The 18,025-nt window shown below is 60.8% G+C and overlaps 1 protein-coding gene across 5 annotated transcripts in view; it reads left to right on the top strand.

The window, feature by feature from the left end:
- The window catches only part of LOC116939311 (uncharacterized), a 270,447-nt gene that overhangs the window by 138,237 nt on the left and 114,185 nt on the right, over nucleotides 1–18,025 (top strand). For all 5 annotated transcript variants that reach the window (XM_076062795.1, XM_076062794.1, XM_076062796.1 and 2 more), the window contains exons 3-4: nucleotides 3,060–3,185; nucleotides 6,997–7,032. In XM_076062795.1, coding sequence (XP_075918910.1) covers nucleotides 3,060–3,185; nucleotides 6,997–7,032 — 162 coding nt within the window. The remainder of the gene's footprint in view (nucleotides 1–3,059; nucleotides 3,186–6,996; nucleotides 7,033–18,025) is intronic.

Here is an 18,025-nt window from a genome sequence, read left to right as displayed (position 1 = left end):
GCCGAGTGCGCTCTCGGACTTCCAATACGGTCTTCCTGCAGAGGTCTGGGGGTCACGTGACCGCTACCCACAACCCCGGCCCGGGCTCCGCGTCGTGAGGGAGCGTAGGCCGCCCGGCGCCCTCGCTTGTCGCGCCGGGCGCTGCAACGTGTTTTTTCCCCGCTCGCGGAGGGCGAGCGCCCGCCGTTTCTGCACCAACATTGTCACGAAGAGTGAAACGACTCGGTGGCGCGCACCTCCCACCCGGGCCGCGGTGGCAGATCCTCCGGTAGCGAGCGAAGGGCGGTGCCGGGGAGTGGGCCCCGTCGATGGGACACCCCGAACCGCTCGCCGGTGCTTTCGATTCCGTGAAATGTAGCGAGGGCCCTGCAGAATCCAACCGCACAGAGGCGCGGCTGCTGCTCGGCTCGGCTCGGCGACCGCGTTCGAGTTGGGCGCCGGCGTTGCTCGGCGTTGCCGGGGGCCGTCGGCGTTCCGCGGAGTTGCTTTATCTCGTCTCGTCACATTTCTCACCCGCAGCTGCCCCCCCCCCCCCCCTTCTTACAAACCTCAAGTAAATATAAGAGAAACCTTCCCCACGGTGCCACCGGCGCAGAAGCCGCCGCGATGCGGGGGTCGCGCCTCCAAACTCCGAGCGCCGCTCGGCGCGCCATTACGGAGCGCGCGTGTCTCTCGCTAGGACGCGGGGACAGTCACGGAACCCCCCCCCCCTCGCTCGCCACCCCCCTCCCCCCCGGACACGACCTCCCGCAATCTGCGAGCCGACCAATTAGGATAACAAGACGGCCCACACCTGTTAATTGCCCTTTAGTCTGCGTTATTTTGAGCCGCTAACGAGAGGGCCGAGGTGGCTGTGCCGCCGCTTCCCCGGGGACCCTGCCGGGGTGGCGTGGGGCGGCTGGGGGGGGGGTGGGGTCCTTTGCGGTGATAATGAGGGTCTGGACGGCCACTCGCGTGGTCGCCCCGGGGCGGAGGCCGCCGATTTGTTTGCGTGGCCGCGCGCGAAAGGTTAGCGCGGTCCGCGGGGAGACGTCCCCAAGCGCCCCGCCCGAGGTCACCGGGCGTGCCGAGATCCTCGCGGTCGCGCCGCTGGCCTCGGTCTCCGTGCTCGCCGCACCGTTCGGACTCGCGCGCAAACACTCGGCTGCCGTCGTGCGTCAACGTGGGGATGGATTTTTCGGCCGTCATCGAGCCGATGCTCCGTGGGTGGCACGCGTCCCAGGATGCCGTGGGCCACGCGCGCCTCTCTCTCTGTCTGCGCTAACGACGGAGGGCGCCGTGTTTGACACAAGAGCGCCGTCGCGGTCCGCACCTCGTTACCCGTCGCGCCTGGGCTGGGCTGAGCTGCGGGTCGGGGTGGGGGGGGGGGGCAGGGGGGGGGTGGGGGTTTGACTGCCGGGCGCCTCGGGGAGATAGAGGAGGGAGGGCGAGGGGTCGAAGTGGCAGCGCGGGAGGGGCGATGGGGGGACTCGGGGCTGAATGATGAGCGGTGGAGAGCGCTGACGGATTAGGCCAATATCACCCCTCTCCACTCCCCCCCCCCCCGCCCGCTGACTGATGGGCCGTCACGTGCGACACGCCGAGCCCCGCCGGCCTGGAGCGAGCGCCAGAACCGCGCGCATACCTCCGCGCTCGTCGCCGCCGCAAACGTGTTTATTTTTTTTTTAGCGCCCTGTCAGTTTCCCCGTAATCCCTCGCTCGGCCGCTTCTTCACGGTCCGTGCGATAGCGTGTCGTGGGCGGCGCGACGGAGAGCCGCGCAAACTGGCACGAACTGTGTGAAAGGCAAGTGCTGCGCGCGGCCTCGGCCGGTGATGTCACCCTGCTCGGCACTCGGGCGGGGAGTGCGGGTGTGCGATTGTGTGTGCGAGTGTGCGATTGTGAGTGTGCGATTGTGAGTGTAGTGGGGAGCGGCGGTGTAGCGGTTAGCGCGCCGCGCTACGAACCTGGCGAACCGGGCTCGATTCCCGCTCACGGCCAACGCCAGTTCGGATTATCTGAACCTGTCCCTGGCCTTCCCGAGGTAGACTCGGTCTGAAATGAGTGTCTGGTGCGGTGTGTGAACATCGCCACTGGGGGAGGCAAAGGCGGCCGGGCGTGGTGTTGGCCACCCACCCCTTCGTGTGCCGTGTTGGCCTTCATAGGTGCTCACTAACAGCACTTCCCCCAATCGGCCTGTGAATCCTATACGGGGGGGGGTCGTTGTCTGTGTGTGTGGGTGTGAGAGAGAGGGTGTGTGTGTGTGTGTGGGTGTGCGAGTAGGGAGCGGTGGCGCAGCGGTTAGCGCAATGCGCTCCGAGCCCGGCGACTCGAGTTTGTGTGCCGTGTCGACCTTCGTAGGTGCCATTCGCTGTAACAGGACACTTGCACCAACAGTCTGTGAAGGCTACACGGGTGGGGTGGGGGGCGGGGGGGAGGGTCTTTGTCTTTGTGTGAACGAGGCGTTATTCCCTTGCGGCGTGAGAAATGATCGGTGGCGGACGTCTGCACCAACCGTGATCCGTTAGCCGAGCGGCGCTTAATGTTCATCCCGTAATGATCAACACCGATGTATCGATTAGAAGCCGCTCCATTTCTCACGATCCACACGCCGGATTGAGCGTGGGTTAGAATCCATCACTGCTTCCATGTCATAAGCTGCCCTGTTGCTGCTGCTGCTGTTGTTGATGTTTTGTGATGTCTGTGATTTGTGACCTCGCCAAGCCTTGCGGGCCACTGCACGCAGATTCCTCCATTCATCACGCGGGCGGAATGCAATCGATTTGTGAATCAGATCGTGCCCCTAAATTGTGACCCCCCCCCCACCCACCCACCCGGATCTTAACAATTGGGTAGGGGAGGGGGGTGAATGGTTATGACCCCCACCCCACCCCAATCAGTGTCGTGCTCTCCGCATTTACGAAGCCAACAAGTTCAATGAGAATGAATAATAATAATAATGATAATGATCGGCGCGAGCGTTGTGTTTCCATCTCGATTCTGGCGGCGGCGGCGGCGGTGATCGGCGCCCCCCCTTGACTCCCGTGTGCGCCCCCCCCCGTGTGTGTGTGCCGCTCGCAGGCGAACGCGCCGACGCGGTGCGTGCGCCCCAGGGCGGAAGACGGCGGCGGCGGCGGCGGAGGCGGCGACGGTGGCGGCGAGGTGAACGGCACAGGGCGGAGCAGCTCCCAGGAACGATCTCGCGACGTGAGTCTCGCGCCGCACCGAGACGCCCGCGCGGACACGCGGACGCGCGGACGCGTGCGTGTCCGCTCGTGCAACGTGCCGTTCCACGCTTGGTCGGGGGCTCTGCTTTCTCACGCAACCTCCAGCAGAGAAATATTAATTTGGACGGCGGTGAAATCGACGTTTCACCCTCGTTGCCAGTGCAAAAGCATTTGTAACGTCCTTCGTATCCTGTGCGGTCCATCGGTGGCCGGCTTGAGGTTGGCGACACCGCCGTTGGTGAGGGGGGAGGAACGCGAGGGACCAGCCAGGGAACCTCACGCAGTCAGTGAGCAGTGGGCAGCAGAAGAGGAGGAGGAGGAGCAGCTGGCAAAGGAGACATTAAAAACAACAACAGAAAAGGTTTAACTTGAAAGTTCAAGGGAGAAAAAAGTTGCGAGTGAAATTTGTTATCCATGAAATTGAATGCGTGTCTTGAGAAGTGAGATAGGAAGTGTGGGAACGCCGTTCAGAGAGGTGTGTTTAATTTTTCATGTTCAGACCTTTGTAAGAGTCTCGCTCCATCGACATCGCGGGGAGCTTGAAGTGGAGGAGGAGGTTTAAATATTTAATGAAATGACGGCGACCTTTTCCGCGAGGCATGTTCAGATGCGGGCGAGGAGAGCTGGGGGCGAGGCGAAGGTGGTAATGGATATCATTTGCCGTCAAACGCGCCTCAAACCAAAATCGGTTTCCCAGGAAAGGAAAAAGAAAACTGAAGTCGCTCCACCGATTGCCGCGCGGGCGGTAACAGAGGGATGTTTTCTTTTTAATCGCCTTAACACATCTAAATGGCGCCGCAGCCTCTGTATTTTTGTGCGCAAAGGTTAAACGCACACCGCTAAAATACGATTTAACTGCCGTTCGGTTCCAGATTAAGACGCAGCGGACTCCTGTGACTTTTCATTGAAAAAGGTTAATCTTATCGGCAAGTTATCATCGAATCCTCACCGGAGATGGCTCCGGCAATAAGGGCGCAAGCGAGGCCTATGTGCCTCGTGGCTGTTATTCGACTTTAATAAGCCGCGGAGATCCGCGGGGGAGATGGGGGGAGGGGGAGGTGGGGGGAGGAGGAGGAGCGGGGGGAGGAGGTAATGGACGGGGATATTCGTCTGTTTGCTCGTGGATAAATCGCACGGACGCCGCGGTCGAGTCGAGTTCCCGCTGCCACGGGGCTGCATCTCCGCCGGGCGGTTGACGCCCCGGCAAAAAAAAACCAAAACGAGCGTCTGTGCGAACGTGCGTGCGTGCGTGCGTGCGTGAGAGGCGCCGGGTGTGAAGGCCAACACGCTCGTTGGCCTTTATTTCCCGTCGCACCGCCGGCGCTCGCCGGCCCGTGCCGCCAGAAGCTGTCAGAACGCGTGATTGATGTTTTCCCGGCCCACGCTCTTTGAAGGCGATCGGGGTTCGTTTTTCACGGCGCTGCCGCGCCAACCCCGGCGAGTTTCTCGCGAGCGGGCAAGCGTGCGGCCCCAGCCGCCGTTCCCCCCCCCCCACCGCGGCTGTTCGGCCATGTGTCCTTTGGTTTGTCCGTACCGACCGAATATTACGGGCGCCCCGCGCCCGTCAAGTCCGGCGGTCCGGTCGGTGGAGTCGGGGAGCCGCTGGACGCGCGGCCGCTGTCCTTGTCGCGTCGCCGAACAGCTTCTCCCGGGTTACTTCGCTACTTGGGAGTTCCGTTTCCCCACGCTCTCTCTCCCAGCCACCCGCCCCCCCGCCCCAGGTCTCCCACACCCCCCCTCCGCACCCGCGTCTCTCCGATGCACCTCACCTGCTCGTCGAGAAAGGTCGGGCGCCGCTGGGCACAGAGGACGGGCCCCCGCGTTCCAGAAGAGAACTCGTTAAAAAAAAAACGAGCGAGCATTAAAATAATTAGCGTGGAACATGATCGCAGTGCCGAACAAAGGCAACCCCCACTCGAAGGAATTATCCTTGACGTTGAGTAACGGTGAGTGGGACCGCGAGGGTGGGGGCTGGGGGGGGGGGCGGGGGACGGGGGGGGCCCTGTCCGGAATAATGAAGAAAACTGTTCCCTTGTACAACACAAAAGCGTGACCTTCACTTACTGCTTTCAGCTGCCGAGCGGCCTGATTTGTTGGGTGCAAGTGCCGACTATTGTTGGGAAATGAGAGATGGATTTGGTTTCGACAATGCTCCGCTGTCGTCTCCCATTCACCGAAGCCTGATACCTACATTATCTTGGCTCCAGTGTGGCTTGAGGCCGTTCTTTAAACAAGTAAAGCAATGTGGGGTTTTTTTTTAAGCCTCTCCGCTAATGGACTGGTAAAGGGGGGGGGGGGGGGGGTCTGAATGGGGCCGGCCATTCAGCAGGGGCCGGTCAAGAAAAACACGGCTTCTCCCGTTTCCTGTTTTATAAACATTGGCGAACGCGTCGGCTCGGTTAATGCCACCCAGCGAACATCGGCCGGCCGGTCGACCAGCCTCTTGTGAGGCTCCCGGGGGCCTTCTGCAGGCTCCTGCCTCGCGCGGCGACGGAACCCACCCCGTAGGTTTGCAACCGCCCGTAATTGAATTTAAGCGCCGTTCTCCGCCGGGCTAACTGATGGGAAACGTAATTGGAATGGGCGCACACCGCTCGCTGGCTAGCACCACGATTGGACCTCTATCTGCGTATTGCTTACAATCGTCCGCCCCCTTTGAAAACGAACACAAAGCCCTCGCGGGCGCCGTTCGGCCGCTTTGGGTTTCCGAGTTGCGCCCCCGCTCCGTGGCCCCCCTCCCCCCATCGCCGCCCCTCTCCCCCGCCATGAGCGCGAGGCTCGTTCGAGGATTGGCTCGTGTTCCTCTTTCCGGCTCGCGCCGCCGCCGCCGCCGGATTGCCGCGGCCGTTTTCGCGAAAGGTGGCTCGTTTGGATTATGTCCCCATTACCCCCGGCGCCCCCTGCGGCCACGTGGGCAGGGGCGGCCTCCCCCCCCCCCCACCCACTCTAGCCCACCGCGGCCGGGCCGCCGTTGCGCGCAAATCTAACGAGAAACTCGAGCGATCTGACATTCTGTGACCCGGCGACCCCCTCGTGTGGTTTCACGTCTCCCGTAATGTTCTCGGCGTAATAAATTGCACGGATCGGGTTTATTACCATTTAAATGGGCCCGACGGCTCTCCGAGTGCAGGTAATTAAATGTGGCCCGCACCGCGCACTGATTTATAATTCCCCTACAGCGCGGGAGCGCTCTTCCTCCCATGCGTGTGAGCGTAAACGCACGCTTTTGTCGGCTCTTCCGAAAGGCCCTGGCGCTCGCCGTCATTCGTCTCCCCGCGGCCGCGCCGTTCCGGCGGCGGCGGCGGAAGCGTTCGCACGAGCGTGCCTGCGTGCCTGCCTGCGTGCGTGCCTGCGTGCGTGCCTGCCTGCGTGCGTGCCTGCGTGCGTGCGTGCGGGCGGGCGCAACTTCCCGGAGCCAAGATCCCATCAGAATGTATAAGTAACAGATTGCGATTTGGATGCGAGCGCTCTTTGCAAGAACACACACTGCCATTTCACGTTCATTAGGTAAAGGAAATTGACTGGGACAGGCAATTTCTTCCGTTTTGCGAGCCGGCGTCTGCAATGCAAATGGGAGGGCCGTGCGGCCGCGCGTTTGGCCGAGCGGCGGTGGCGGAGATGAATCGCGTGACGTCGGAATGAGTGCCGGTGCTTTGGAGAGTTGTTATTATTATTATTGTTAAGGATGCGATGATGGCGGCAGGGTTACTGGCCGGGGAGCGGTGGGGTGGGCAGGGGGGTGGTGGAGACTGTGGCGACTAACTCCGACTTCCCGTCTGCTTTCTCCGCAGAGCTCGCAGCATTCCACGTCCGACAGAGGCTACATCGTGAGTATCCATATAGCACCCCCGACTTGCCCCCCCCCCCCCCCCCCCACGTGTAGCGCCGCGCGAGTCGTCGTGCCGCGAGAGCCGAAACGCGCCGACGGCGTTTTTGCGAGCGCCGCCAACTCCGGGGTGGGAGGTGGACCCCAGCAGATGGCAGCACGGCGAGCGGAACTCTCGGGGGCTAAACGCACGGGGGGCTGTGGGGGGGGGAGGGGACGTGGTGGGGGGGTAGGGAGGGGGGGGATCTTCCCCCGAGGCCGGCGGGAGCCGTGAGCCGGCGTGAAGCGCCCAATTACCAGGATGGAGCGCTCGGTGCGGGCCGGAATAGCCGAGCGGGGAGACGCGGCTCTCCTCAGGGGTCACCGCCGGGTCACCCGCAAACTAAGCGGCTAACACCGCCGGCATGAATAAAATGGAGCCTTAATTGAATTGTAACGTGTAATTATTATTTTTGCTTAAGTCTTCCCCCACCCCCCCCCCCCCCCCCACCTCGTATCGCCGCCAACCGGCAGGGCCGGTCATCGCGCCAGCGAGGTGAATTTACGCGTCTGCGCGCGAGTTCATAAATCGTGGCAAAAGCCGGCGCACGAAGCGCGGTCGTAAAGAATAATTTACCAAAACTGCCGCGCTGCTTGTTTTTTTTTGCTTGCGCGCGTGTGTCACGGTGGCCGACTGCTTTACGACGCATCGCGGCGCTGCCGCGCCGGCGGCGGCGGCGGGGGGGGGGTTTGTGGCTTTGCCGCAAGAGCGAGCCCACCACCCCTCTCCCCAACCACTCCCGTTATCCCCGCTCGGCCGCCAACCCGCCCCCCGCCCCTTGCGACGTGCTGCGTGATTGAAGCCGTGTTAAAATAAGCTCCGGCTTAAAAGGGAGATTTAAACGGGCCGCTGAAAACGTCGGGGGCACGCTCGCGGGAAAGGGGGGGCACGCTCGCGGGAAAGGGGGGCACGCTCGCGGGAAAGGGGGGCGCTGCAGCTCGCGGTGATGAAATATATCGGCCGTGCGGCAAACGCGCCGCTAACAGCTGCCGCCACGAGGAGCATTCATCACCGGTCTCCCCAAACTGCCGTCCGCCATCGGGGGAATAATGAATCCGGGACCGGTGCGCGCCGTTTTTCATTTAAAAGTTTCTCCCCGTGAACTTGGATTCTTCCGCCGTTTGTGCGGTTGCATTTTTCACTAAAATTGCCTCCCTCTAACCTCGGTGTCGCCGTCCGACTGTAACGGTCGCGGCGGCAAACAAAAACACCGACGGCAGCGGCGGCGTTGCTATCGGATGCTTTGCCAATTTTATGTTCCCATACTTACAGACAAAGGTAAACGTCCCCCGTATAGGCTTCACAGACTGTTGGGGCAAGTGCTGTTAGCGAGTAGCACCTATGAAGGCCGGAGCGGTACACGAGGGGGGTGGGTGGCCAGTACCACATCCGACCGCCTTTGTCTCCCTAGTGGTCATTTGAGGCTGAGTCGACCTAGGAGAGGCCCAGGACCGCTTCAAATAATCGTCACTTGTATTGGTGGCCGTGAACTCGGGGTCGCCGGGTTCATAGCGCAGCGCTCTAACCGCTACACCACCGCTCCCCACACAGACACACACACACGTGCGCACGCACACACACACACACACGAGCCAGTCTACAGCTGGGCCCCCACGGTTGCGTGCCGCCCTCTCCTTACATCCACCTCCCCCCCAACTGACGCCCCCCAACCCCCACGCGGCGGTGCAGCCAAAAGCAAGAGAACGCAGAGACTCCCCCGTGGCTCCCGCGTGGAGATTTGTCGGCTCAGGGCCTGCGGAGAAATAAGAAAAATAAAGCCTCCCCTGTTCCTGTCTGCTGCGACCCAGCAGCAGCAGGCCTGGGGGTCGATAGGGAATGGGAGCTTGCCCCGGTTTTGGGGGCCACGGGGGGTGGGGGGAGGGAGGGGCAGGGGGGAGGAGGAGGCCTGGCGCTGGGGAGAGAGCGGCGGTGGAAAGCCGCGGGAGTAGGTGGGAAATTAGGAACACGGTCGGACGAGGTCTTTGGGGGTTGTCAGCCCAGACCGGGCTTGGCAGTCTTGGGCAAAAGCGGATGGGAAAAGTGTTTGATTTACTGAGACCAATTAAAGCTCATAAACAGGGCTTTGTTGTAAGGATTAGCACTGGATTTGAAAATCAGAGTCGAGGAATAAATCACGCGCTCGCCACGCTCGCCGCGCTCCGGCTTACGTATGTCTGCTCAGCTCTCGCAGCTTCCACACCATGTTCTGGCCCATGCTGCCGTTAAAGACATGACACCTGTGTGTGTGTGCATACGTACGCTCGCTCGTGTGTGTTTTAATACTATTGGGGAGCGGTGGTGTAGTTTTTATCACGCCTCGTTACGAAGACGGCGACCCGAGTTCGATTCCCCTCTCACGATCAAAGCGGTGGCGAATATCTGAACCGGGCCTGGGTCTCCCCAGGGGTGACTTGGCCTTAAACGAGTACCCGGGTACGGTTTGTAAAAATCAGCCCTGGGGAGACAAAGACGGCCCGGTGTGGTTTTGGCCACCCACCTCCTCGTGTGCTGTTACGTTCCTTTCATAGGTGCTACCCGCTAAGAGCACTTGCCCAACAGCCTGTTAAAGACTATACGGGGGTGCGGGGGGGGGGGAGAAGCGATCTTTGCATCCGTGTTTTGAATCCTGCCATCGCTCTATCTCTGCGACGTGCTCTCGGGTCGTGCCGCGCGTCGCTCCACGTGGTGGCAGCTTCTGCGGGAACTGTTCCTGAAGGGGCTGCCGGCGGTGTTTTCGAGCCGTGAGGCCTCACCCAGCGCTATCGCCGTAGCCGAGGTCGGTGTTGGTGATGGCGAGTTGATTTGCCGGGTCCCCAGCGAGGTTCTTTTATTTATTTTTATTTTCTCTCGCCGCGTCGTGTCTTTCATGCGAGAGGCGGCTGATGAAGACGAGGCCACGGCGTTTGCAGCGCGACCTCGTCCTCGCCCTCCTCCTAATCACGGTGGAGCCCATTGTCGTTCGTTAATTCAAACCCGGCTCGCTTTTTCTTTCGCCTTTGCAAGGTTCGCCTTTGTGTTGAAGTCGCTGGAGTAGCAGGGTGAAAAAAAAAAGTTTTAGCGAAGGCCTATAGCCCCCCCGCCTCTTTGCCAGGCTCGCTGATTTATTCCGCCAAAGTCTTTCATCAGCCGCACATTTGTCTGCTCGAGAGAGCCACATAATGAATTGGCCAGGCTGTCATTTGCCAGACAATCGCAGAGCGTCGAGCGGAGATGGATTTCAAACGCTCGCTAAATGGAGCCGTCCTTTGCCGCTCGTTTTTTTTATGCAAATCTGCGGGGGATAATTGAAGCGCACTTAAAAAATATATAAAACTTGTCGCCGGTTTTGCTGCTCGAGATTTAATGCGGGGACGTAATACAGCGCTCCCTTTTCAGAGCCACCCATGAAAGGCCGCCCTCTTCGGCTTTCATGATCGTGCGAGGAGGCCGTCCGGAGCTCTGCGTCGGAGAAACCACCCCCCCCCCCCCCCGCTGGAGTGGCTTTTCCAGGAGCCTGCCGCGTTTCTTGGAAGCGGACTTGCGCCTTTCTCTCCACGGCGGAGCGTTAATTCACTCCGACGAGCAGCGAGACCCCTGAAAGTGCAAAAAAAATAATTTTACTTTCTTACATTTAGGAGCGTTCAGTCTGTCACCCGCGAGTTGCAGGCAGGCAAAAAAAAAAACAACCCACCGAGGCTGCTTTCTTTCACTTTCACAGTCTTCAGTTTCCTCGGTTTGTGTTTTAATTTCGCACGCGTTCCTCCGAGAGTCAACCCTGGCGCGGAGTCTTCGGGCCTTTTGTTTTATTATTTAGCGAACGTTTCTCCACGCGAGTCGGGATTAGGGGCCGCGCCGAGCTCTGCCGCGATTGGAGCCGCGGCCGTCAAAACTTGCCACCTGGGAGCGACACCCGGACATCGCGCCAGACCGGGACCCACGGACGCCCCGCGGTCACGAGTGATCTGCCTCCCCTCGGCAGAGAGGGTTTCACCACGGGGTAATTTGTTGTTGGGTTAGATCGCGTAAATATAAATGTGGCGTCGTTAAACCCGCCACCACCCGACGCAGCCACTTAGTAAGGGTTTGTCACCTAAACGGAACGTGCCAAATCGTTACTGGTACAGCACACCGGTTGTGTGTTGGAGAGCAGATCCACAACATTTACAGTGCGAGTGCGACGTGTTCAACGGAGGGTTTTAACGTTGTGCGAAGTGCGGTTCCTCGGCAGCGGCGTCTTGTAAAACCGCCAACGCACGGCGGCCGCGTCGATGGCGGGTGGCGCGCGCCCGGGCCGTTGCCACGTCGCGCCACGTGCAGCACGGCCCTCGGCGGTCGCGTACGTCGGCCCCCGCGCGCCCGTAATGCCGCGCTCCTCGGCCACCCCCTGCCCCTCCTCTACCCCGCTCGGCCCACGGCGGCAGCGGCGGCGGCGGCCCAGCCTGCCAGCTGTGTTTGCTTTGGCCCGTCTGCCCGGGCTTACTAGCAGCGGCAGCGGCAGCAGCGAAAACGGCGTAAATAATAAAGACGAATGTCCCGTAGCTTATTGAGGAAATAGTTATTTCTGACTCGCACTCCCGGTCGGCCAGAGCTTCCCCGTCCGGGTTTGCGTTACGGAAGTCTGCGTCCCTGGGGGGTCTTCTCGCTGCTCGGCTTTGGGGGAGGGGGTTTGCGGAGGGAAGGGGTGGGGAGTGAATGCGAGGAGGGCGGTGGGGGGGTGTGCGGAGGTAGGGGGGGGTAGGGGCGGAAAGCCTTGACAGTCTTATTGGTTCCATCTGTGAGGAGGGGAATGGATCAGAGGGGCTGGAGGCGGGTGGGGGGGGGGGGTGGCTGCGGCGAGGTGGAAATATAAGAAGTCAAAATAAAAGGGGGCTCTCAGTTCTACGTGCGGCGGCGGAAGTGGAGGCTGCGCCCCGCCACGCCGCCGTAACGTCGACTTGCCGGTGCTTCGTTTACCGTGTGCCACACAGGGACAACTGCCACGGTGGGGTGGGGGTGGGGGTAACCTGCGACATGGGCGGCTCGGCGTGACATCAAGTGACGATGACCTCTCCCGCCCACCCCAGCGCTCGGCGTACGCGGTCTGCGCGTGTGGCCGTGCGTCAGACCGGAACGGACTGCCCCCCCCCCCGTTTAGCGAACGCCCCGGGCCCGGCCGTGCGGCGAGGGGTTTTCTGGCGGCGAGGCCGCATAGTTGCCGAGCGAGCGGTTTGGAGCCGCGGAGCGTGAGTCGAGGAGCGTGCGCGCGCAGGGGATGGGCCTCTTGTCGGATCGGCCCGCTCGGTAAATTTAATTTAAAAGTTGAGTCGCGAAATCTGATGGCAGGAAACGGCGCTCGCTGAGAAATGTGCAGCGTTTTGTAACGGGACTCTATGGACTCCTACGCCCGCCCGCCCGCCCGCCCGCCCGCCGAACTGTTATTTTACCAGGTGGTGGATCGCGTCAGGGCCGTGATGAATGTTGTCCGTGTTTTATTCAACCGATCTGCCGCAGCTGCGTTTGGGAGGAGCGGGAGTGAAAAAAACGCTGAAAAACCGAAAATTCCCGCTTGATGAGAGCGCCGCGAGTTCTCTTGCCCGCTCTCTCCCCCCGCTCTGCAGCCCGCTCCCTTGCCCGCTCTCCGGGCTGCTCTCTCGCCCGCGCTCTCGCGCCCGCTCTTACGCCCGCTGTCAGCCACGGCTCGCGTGGAGCAGAGAGCTCGCCCGCCCGCCTGCCCGCCCGCTCGCTCGCGCCCGCGCGTGTTTGCGCTCTCCGCGATAAAAATTAAACGTAGTAAAAATCAACAACAGAGATGAAGAGGGAGAGAAAAACCCCACTCTAAATAAATCGGCAGCCACTAATACACGTGTAATTGATACCTGAGTTTCTTGGTAATTACAGCGTAATGATGTTAACGTGTTTAATGGGTTGCTGTGATAAATGAGATATGCAGCGGAGCGCCTGTTCCCTAATTCGTTTCAGGAGGAGGATGTGTAATTTAAACGGGCGAAAACACGCCTGGCGGGTTACATGCGCGCCGCATTCTATAATGAAATATTTATTGCGGCTTGTCTGCTACCTTTCAGCGGTGGCAGGGGGGCGGAGGAGGCGGCGGTGACGCGCGGGGTGGTGGGGGGGGGGAGGGCAAGGTGGGCGACGGTGCGGTGGTGGCGGCGGTCTTCGTAGAGAGAGAGGAGAAGAGATGGTGGTGGGGGATGGAGCGGGGGGGGGGGGGGGGGCGGTGGGTAGGGGGGGCTGAGGCAGAGGAGGGCGGCAGGAGGAGATGGGGGGGGGGAAGGAACGGTGGTGGGGACCCGCGCGAGCCGGCCCGTGGACACTGATTGAATGGGAAAGGCATCGTTACGCTCTTCTGTTGCAATCAGCGGCTGTAACATTACCCGCGCGCGCAGGCGTGCTTCCTTTCCCTTCCCATTTGCTGCCTGCAATTTTGGCTGCCAGAATATTTAGGAGCAACAGAAATATATTTATATATTTCTTAAAGCCCCCGTTATACTTTATTTATTTTATTTCGTTGTGTGTTTTTCTTTTGCTTTACTACATCCAGTCTGGTTGGGAATCGGTTTTTATTTACTTATTTTCTGTAGCCGACGGAGTCTCACCCCCCCCTCCCCGTCCCCCCCACGCCCCCCACGCCCCCGGCGGCCGCGCTCCGTCTCTGCTGAGGCTGCAAGGTCCCGTGGAGGCTTCGCGCCATCGATCGGGCCTAATGGCCACCCCCGTTAGCCGGGGGAATGAGCCGCGCCCACGCGCCCCGCGCTGTTGGCTCCGTACTGTTCCGCCCCGGGCCGTCGCCACCGCCGCCCCCTCCTCGTGTTGTTCCGGCGGGGTCTGCCGCTTGTCGCCGAGCGGCGGACGTGCGGAGGCCGCGGTTTGGGAAGGCGCACGCTTGGTTGCGTACGGTGTGAAAGAGGTCCTCCATGCATACGTACGAACGGAGACTGCGGTCGCCCGGCACGGGAGCGCTTCCGCCGGGGTTCTTGCTGGCCCCGACGGAGAGATGTGGCGCCCGTCGAGAGACGTGAAGAGATGCTGTGGAAATGAAAGTGAGACGAACAGGAGAGAGAGATGAGGAGCCCCGCGTGTTTCTGTTCCTCTCTGTCCGTCTCTCCTCAGCCCCCCCCCCCCCCCCCCCCCGTCAGCTTTTCCTCGCAGCAGGGACGCGGCGCCCATCCCCTCGGGGGGTGAATCCGAGCAGGCGCGAACATTTGAACAAGTTTAGGCGCTCAATGTATGACAGACACAGCGGCAGCGCGATGTTTACACTTCTGCTTTCTCTGGATGACTGAGCCATTGGTCTCAGTCGGAGCGAGGGTTTTTTTTCTCTGGTGGGTCCCGCGAGCGTTTACAAGCCGTCTTAAACACCTGCAGGGCGTTCGGCGGCGTCCGTGCCGAAACCCCCCGAAAACATCCCGCAGCCGCGGCGCGCGATGACAGAAAACCCTGGCATCGCGCCGTGACACGCTCTCTCACGGTCGCGTGCCGTGCGCACTCGCACAATTGTAGGGGATCGTGGGGGGGTAGGGGCGGGGGGGGCAGGCATTGTCGACTCCACGGCACGCGAGACCCCCGTCGCACCGGGTCATGGCCGGAGCCGTCCTCGCCGTCTTGTTTGCCGTGAAACCACGAGCTGAGCTGCCCCGGGTGGTCCCAAGGCCTCGATACAGACGGCGCAGGGCCACCAGATGAGATGATGTCACCGCGCTGCGAGCGCGCCGCGGTGCGTTGTCACGCCAGCATCTTGCCGTTGTTACCAAAAATGATCCAGATGCCCTCTTTCCTTGCTCATTTCTTCCTCCTTTCGTTACCCCTTCATTCCCAGCAGCACGTTCGTTTGAAGGGAGCTGCGAGCAGTGGGAGCTGCACCTGTCTTCTTCTCGGCTGTGATGTGTTCCCAGATAATCAGACGACCCTGATAGGGGGGGGGGGGTCCCTTTTTGCTGGCTTGTCTGCCTGCCTGTCTGTCTGCTTGCTTGTCTGCCTGTCCATCTGTCGTGAATAGTTGACCGTCTCGCCGTTTGCTTCTCTGCCAGACTTCAATGCATTCCTGTCTCTCCACGTGTCCTTCTGCTGGCTTGCATGCGTGTCTGTCAGACACACGCCTGTCTGCCTGCCTGCCTGCTTCCTTGCCTGCTAGTCGGCCCCGTAGCCGCACTCCGGCTCTCTCTGCTCGCTTCCTCCCCCAACCTTCACGCACACGGCTGCCTGGCCCCGCCTGCGACGGCTGCCGGTGGCCGTGGGTGTGCCGCTTGGTGGCAGCTTGGAGGGTGGCGGCGGCGCGAGCCGTTTGTAAGGCGAGCGGGCAGAGCGCGGGCGGTGCGACGGAGATGAAGACGTGGGCTCTGGAGGCCGCGCTCCGTTATTGTCCCCCTCCGGGCCAGCGCTGTCCGACCGACTCGGCTCGTAGCGCGGGCGGCACAGCGGAGGAAGCGACCTCGATGGCGGTGTTTGTGTGTCCGTGTGTTCATATATTTATATTTTTTTGCAACATTGTACTTGGCTGGGTGCATATTAAACATCCGAGCACATTTTGTAACCTGTAAAGTCATCTTACAAGCAAATAAATCTCTCGAATGGTGGTTTAGTTGGCAAAGAAAAATAGGGAGGCGGGGGGGAAAGGAGGCGGGGGGGGGGTAACGAGTTTTTCTCACCGTTGCCGATTGACCAAATCAGGCCCTGGGGCCCTCCTCCCGCTCCGTGGGTTTATTTAATATGCGCGTTGCCTAAAGTTATTTCAGCCTTCACTGCCAAGAAATTTGAGAATTCCACCTCTCGGACAGCTCGCGTGATATCAGATTTATATTTTTCAATTTTTCCCCCCCCCCTCCGTCAACGTTGATGGAGTGAGGTCGCTCAGGGTCGCTCAGGGTCGCTCAGGGTCGCTCAGGGTCGCGCGTTGCCCGTGCGTTGACACGGGCAGTGACCCCACGTCTCCGCGCCGCCGTCCCCATACCCCCACCCCCGTCCGTCCTTCCAGCGCGGTGACACGGGCGCGCAGACCCGCGGCTGCGGCCGCTGCGTCGCTCGCGAGAGCCGCGCACGTGTTGACGTTCGTCGCCCCCGGGGGGGCGGAGGGGCGGTCGCTCGGCGTCGGGGAGCGGTCGCCCGACGTGCGATCGCGGGCCTTCTCCCGCGGTGCCGCCCTTGCGTCTGGCCAGCTCGTTGCCGCGAATCGTCCCTGTTGGAAATCCCTTCGACTTGACGCCGATTGCAAAGTCGGAATAAAATTTTTTCCGCCGAAGCTCCCCGCGACCCCCGCGTGATGGCGGTGGCAATTTGGTGGGCCTCTGCGCATTGCGGCCGGGCGAGGTGGCGACCGAATCGGCGGGTGAGGCGGCGTCACGGGGCGCCTTTGGCCGCCGTCAATCCGAATTGGCTCGCGCGGCGATCTTTCTCGCGCATCGCCGTCACGGCCACTTCACACGGCCGCCGTCACCCGAGCCGCACGTTTAATAATTATTTATTTGGCTTACCGCGGCTCGGTTCGGCGTTCGGGAGAGAAATTCCATAACCGCGTTTGTGTTTTAAGCTCCCTTATCGGCCGCCTCGCGCGTGCGCACGCGAGGCGTGCGAGGCGTGCGAAGTGTGCGAAGTGTGCAAGGTGTTCGGCGGGCCCTGCTATTCCTCCCGCAGGCCACCCGCTTATCTCCCCGGCCCAGATGGAAAACAAATATTATCCGGCTGGGGGGGGGGGGGTTTGCCTTGGGGAAATGTTTACCAGATTTCTGCCTCTAAACAATTCGACGATTATTACATTTTAATGTCTCTCATTTGGAAGTAAACATTTCCTAATCCGCTTCAAATTAAGGCGCGCGAGGATCTTTACCCCAGATTAAAATGTATCGTGGCGTGTGTGCCTCACCTCCCATCCTGATACTCCTCCTCCGAGCGCCATCTCGGGCTTTCGCGTCAATCGTCAGCGGCCTTCAGATGATCGGCCGAGGAGCCCGGGGAAGGGATTTTAATCCACCTTCATTACATCCCGGCGTCTGTTCCCCAAGCTGCCGCGTGCGCCGGCTTGCGGTGGTGCGCAAATTCACACGCTGGCTTTAATGATTAATTTTGAGCGGGGATGAGCGTGACGGCGCCTGTTGGACGCCCGGCGTGCGTCTCCGCGCCCGCCCGCAATTGCCGCGCGCTCCGCTCAGGCTTGGGCCGTGCGCGGTAAAAAAATTAAATAACAGCGTGGCGACAGGCACAGAAGAAGTCTAAACGACGGGGCGGTGGCCTCACTTTGCCTGCTCACGCCACTGCCGGCGGCTGGGCCGTCCTCTTGAGAGCTCCCCAAGAGCGGCGGCTCGCCGGAGGTCCGCGGGCCACAGGATGAGGAGTTACCGTCCCGCCGGTCGGTCGTTTCGCTAGAGGTCGAACAACTTGGGTGCTGCGGTCGCGAGATGTTAACTACCTCGCCTGGTATACAGGAGGTCGTATGTTCAATTCTGACCCTGACGCCTGCAGCTTGCGTGTTCTTCCTGTGGTCGCGTGGATTTTTTTCCGGGCCCTCTTGTTTTTCCCTCTACAAATAGAAACATGCATTTCGAGTATTTTGCTGCGCTGAATTTCCACGTGATAGGCCGCTTCGTTGGGCTATCATTTGTGGACAGGTCGCTTTGAAAAAAAAAGAGCTACATAGCTCAGTGGGCCTTACCAGTTAAAATAAAAAATAGTAGAACAGTTTAGTTTTTAGTTTAACACCTTGCTGTGTGGATGGAGCGAGGAGGTGGGGCGGGGGGGACTGTGTAAGAAGAAAAAAAACCCTCGAACTATTATTATTTACACCGCCGCGGGAGGAGGTGGAACCGAGCCGGCGACCTCCGGATCAAAAGTGGCAGCTCCTCGCTCGCTGCCACGGTCACTAACGTTGCGGTGGCTGCGGTGGCAGCATCCACAACAACAACAACAAAGCGACGGTGTTTTCTTTTCGCCGGGGGTGCTTACGTCGCGTGCCGTTCTTACGGCGCGTCATCGCAGCTCCCGCACC

This window comes from Petromyzon marinus, chromosome 5 (assembly GCF_048934315.1).
Source record: "Petromyzon marinus isolate PM22_M1 ecotype Great Lakes invasive population chromosome 5, UKy_Petmar_22M1.pri1.0, whole genome shotgun sequence".
Classification (NCBI taxonomy): domain Eukaryota; kingdom Metazoa; phylum Chordata; class Hyperoartia; order Petromyzontiformes; family Petromyzontidae; genus Petromyzon; species Petromyzon marinus.
Note: the sequence above shows the minus strand (reverse complement) of the source record. Positions and strands in the feature narration are given on the sequence as shown.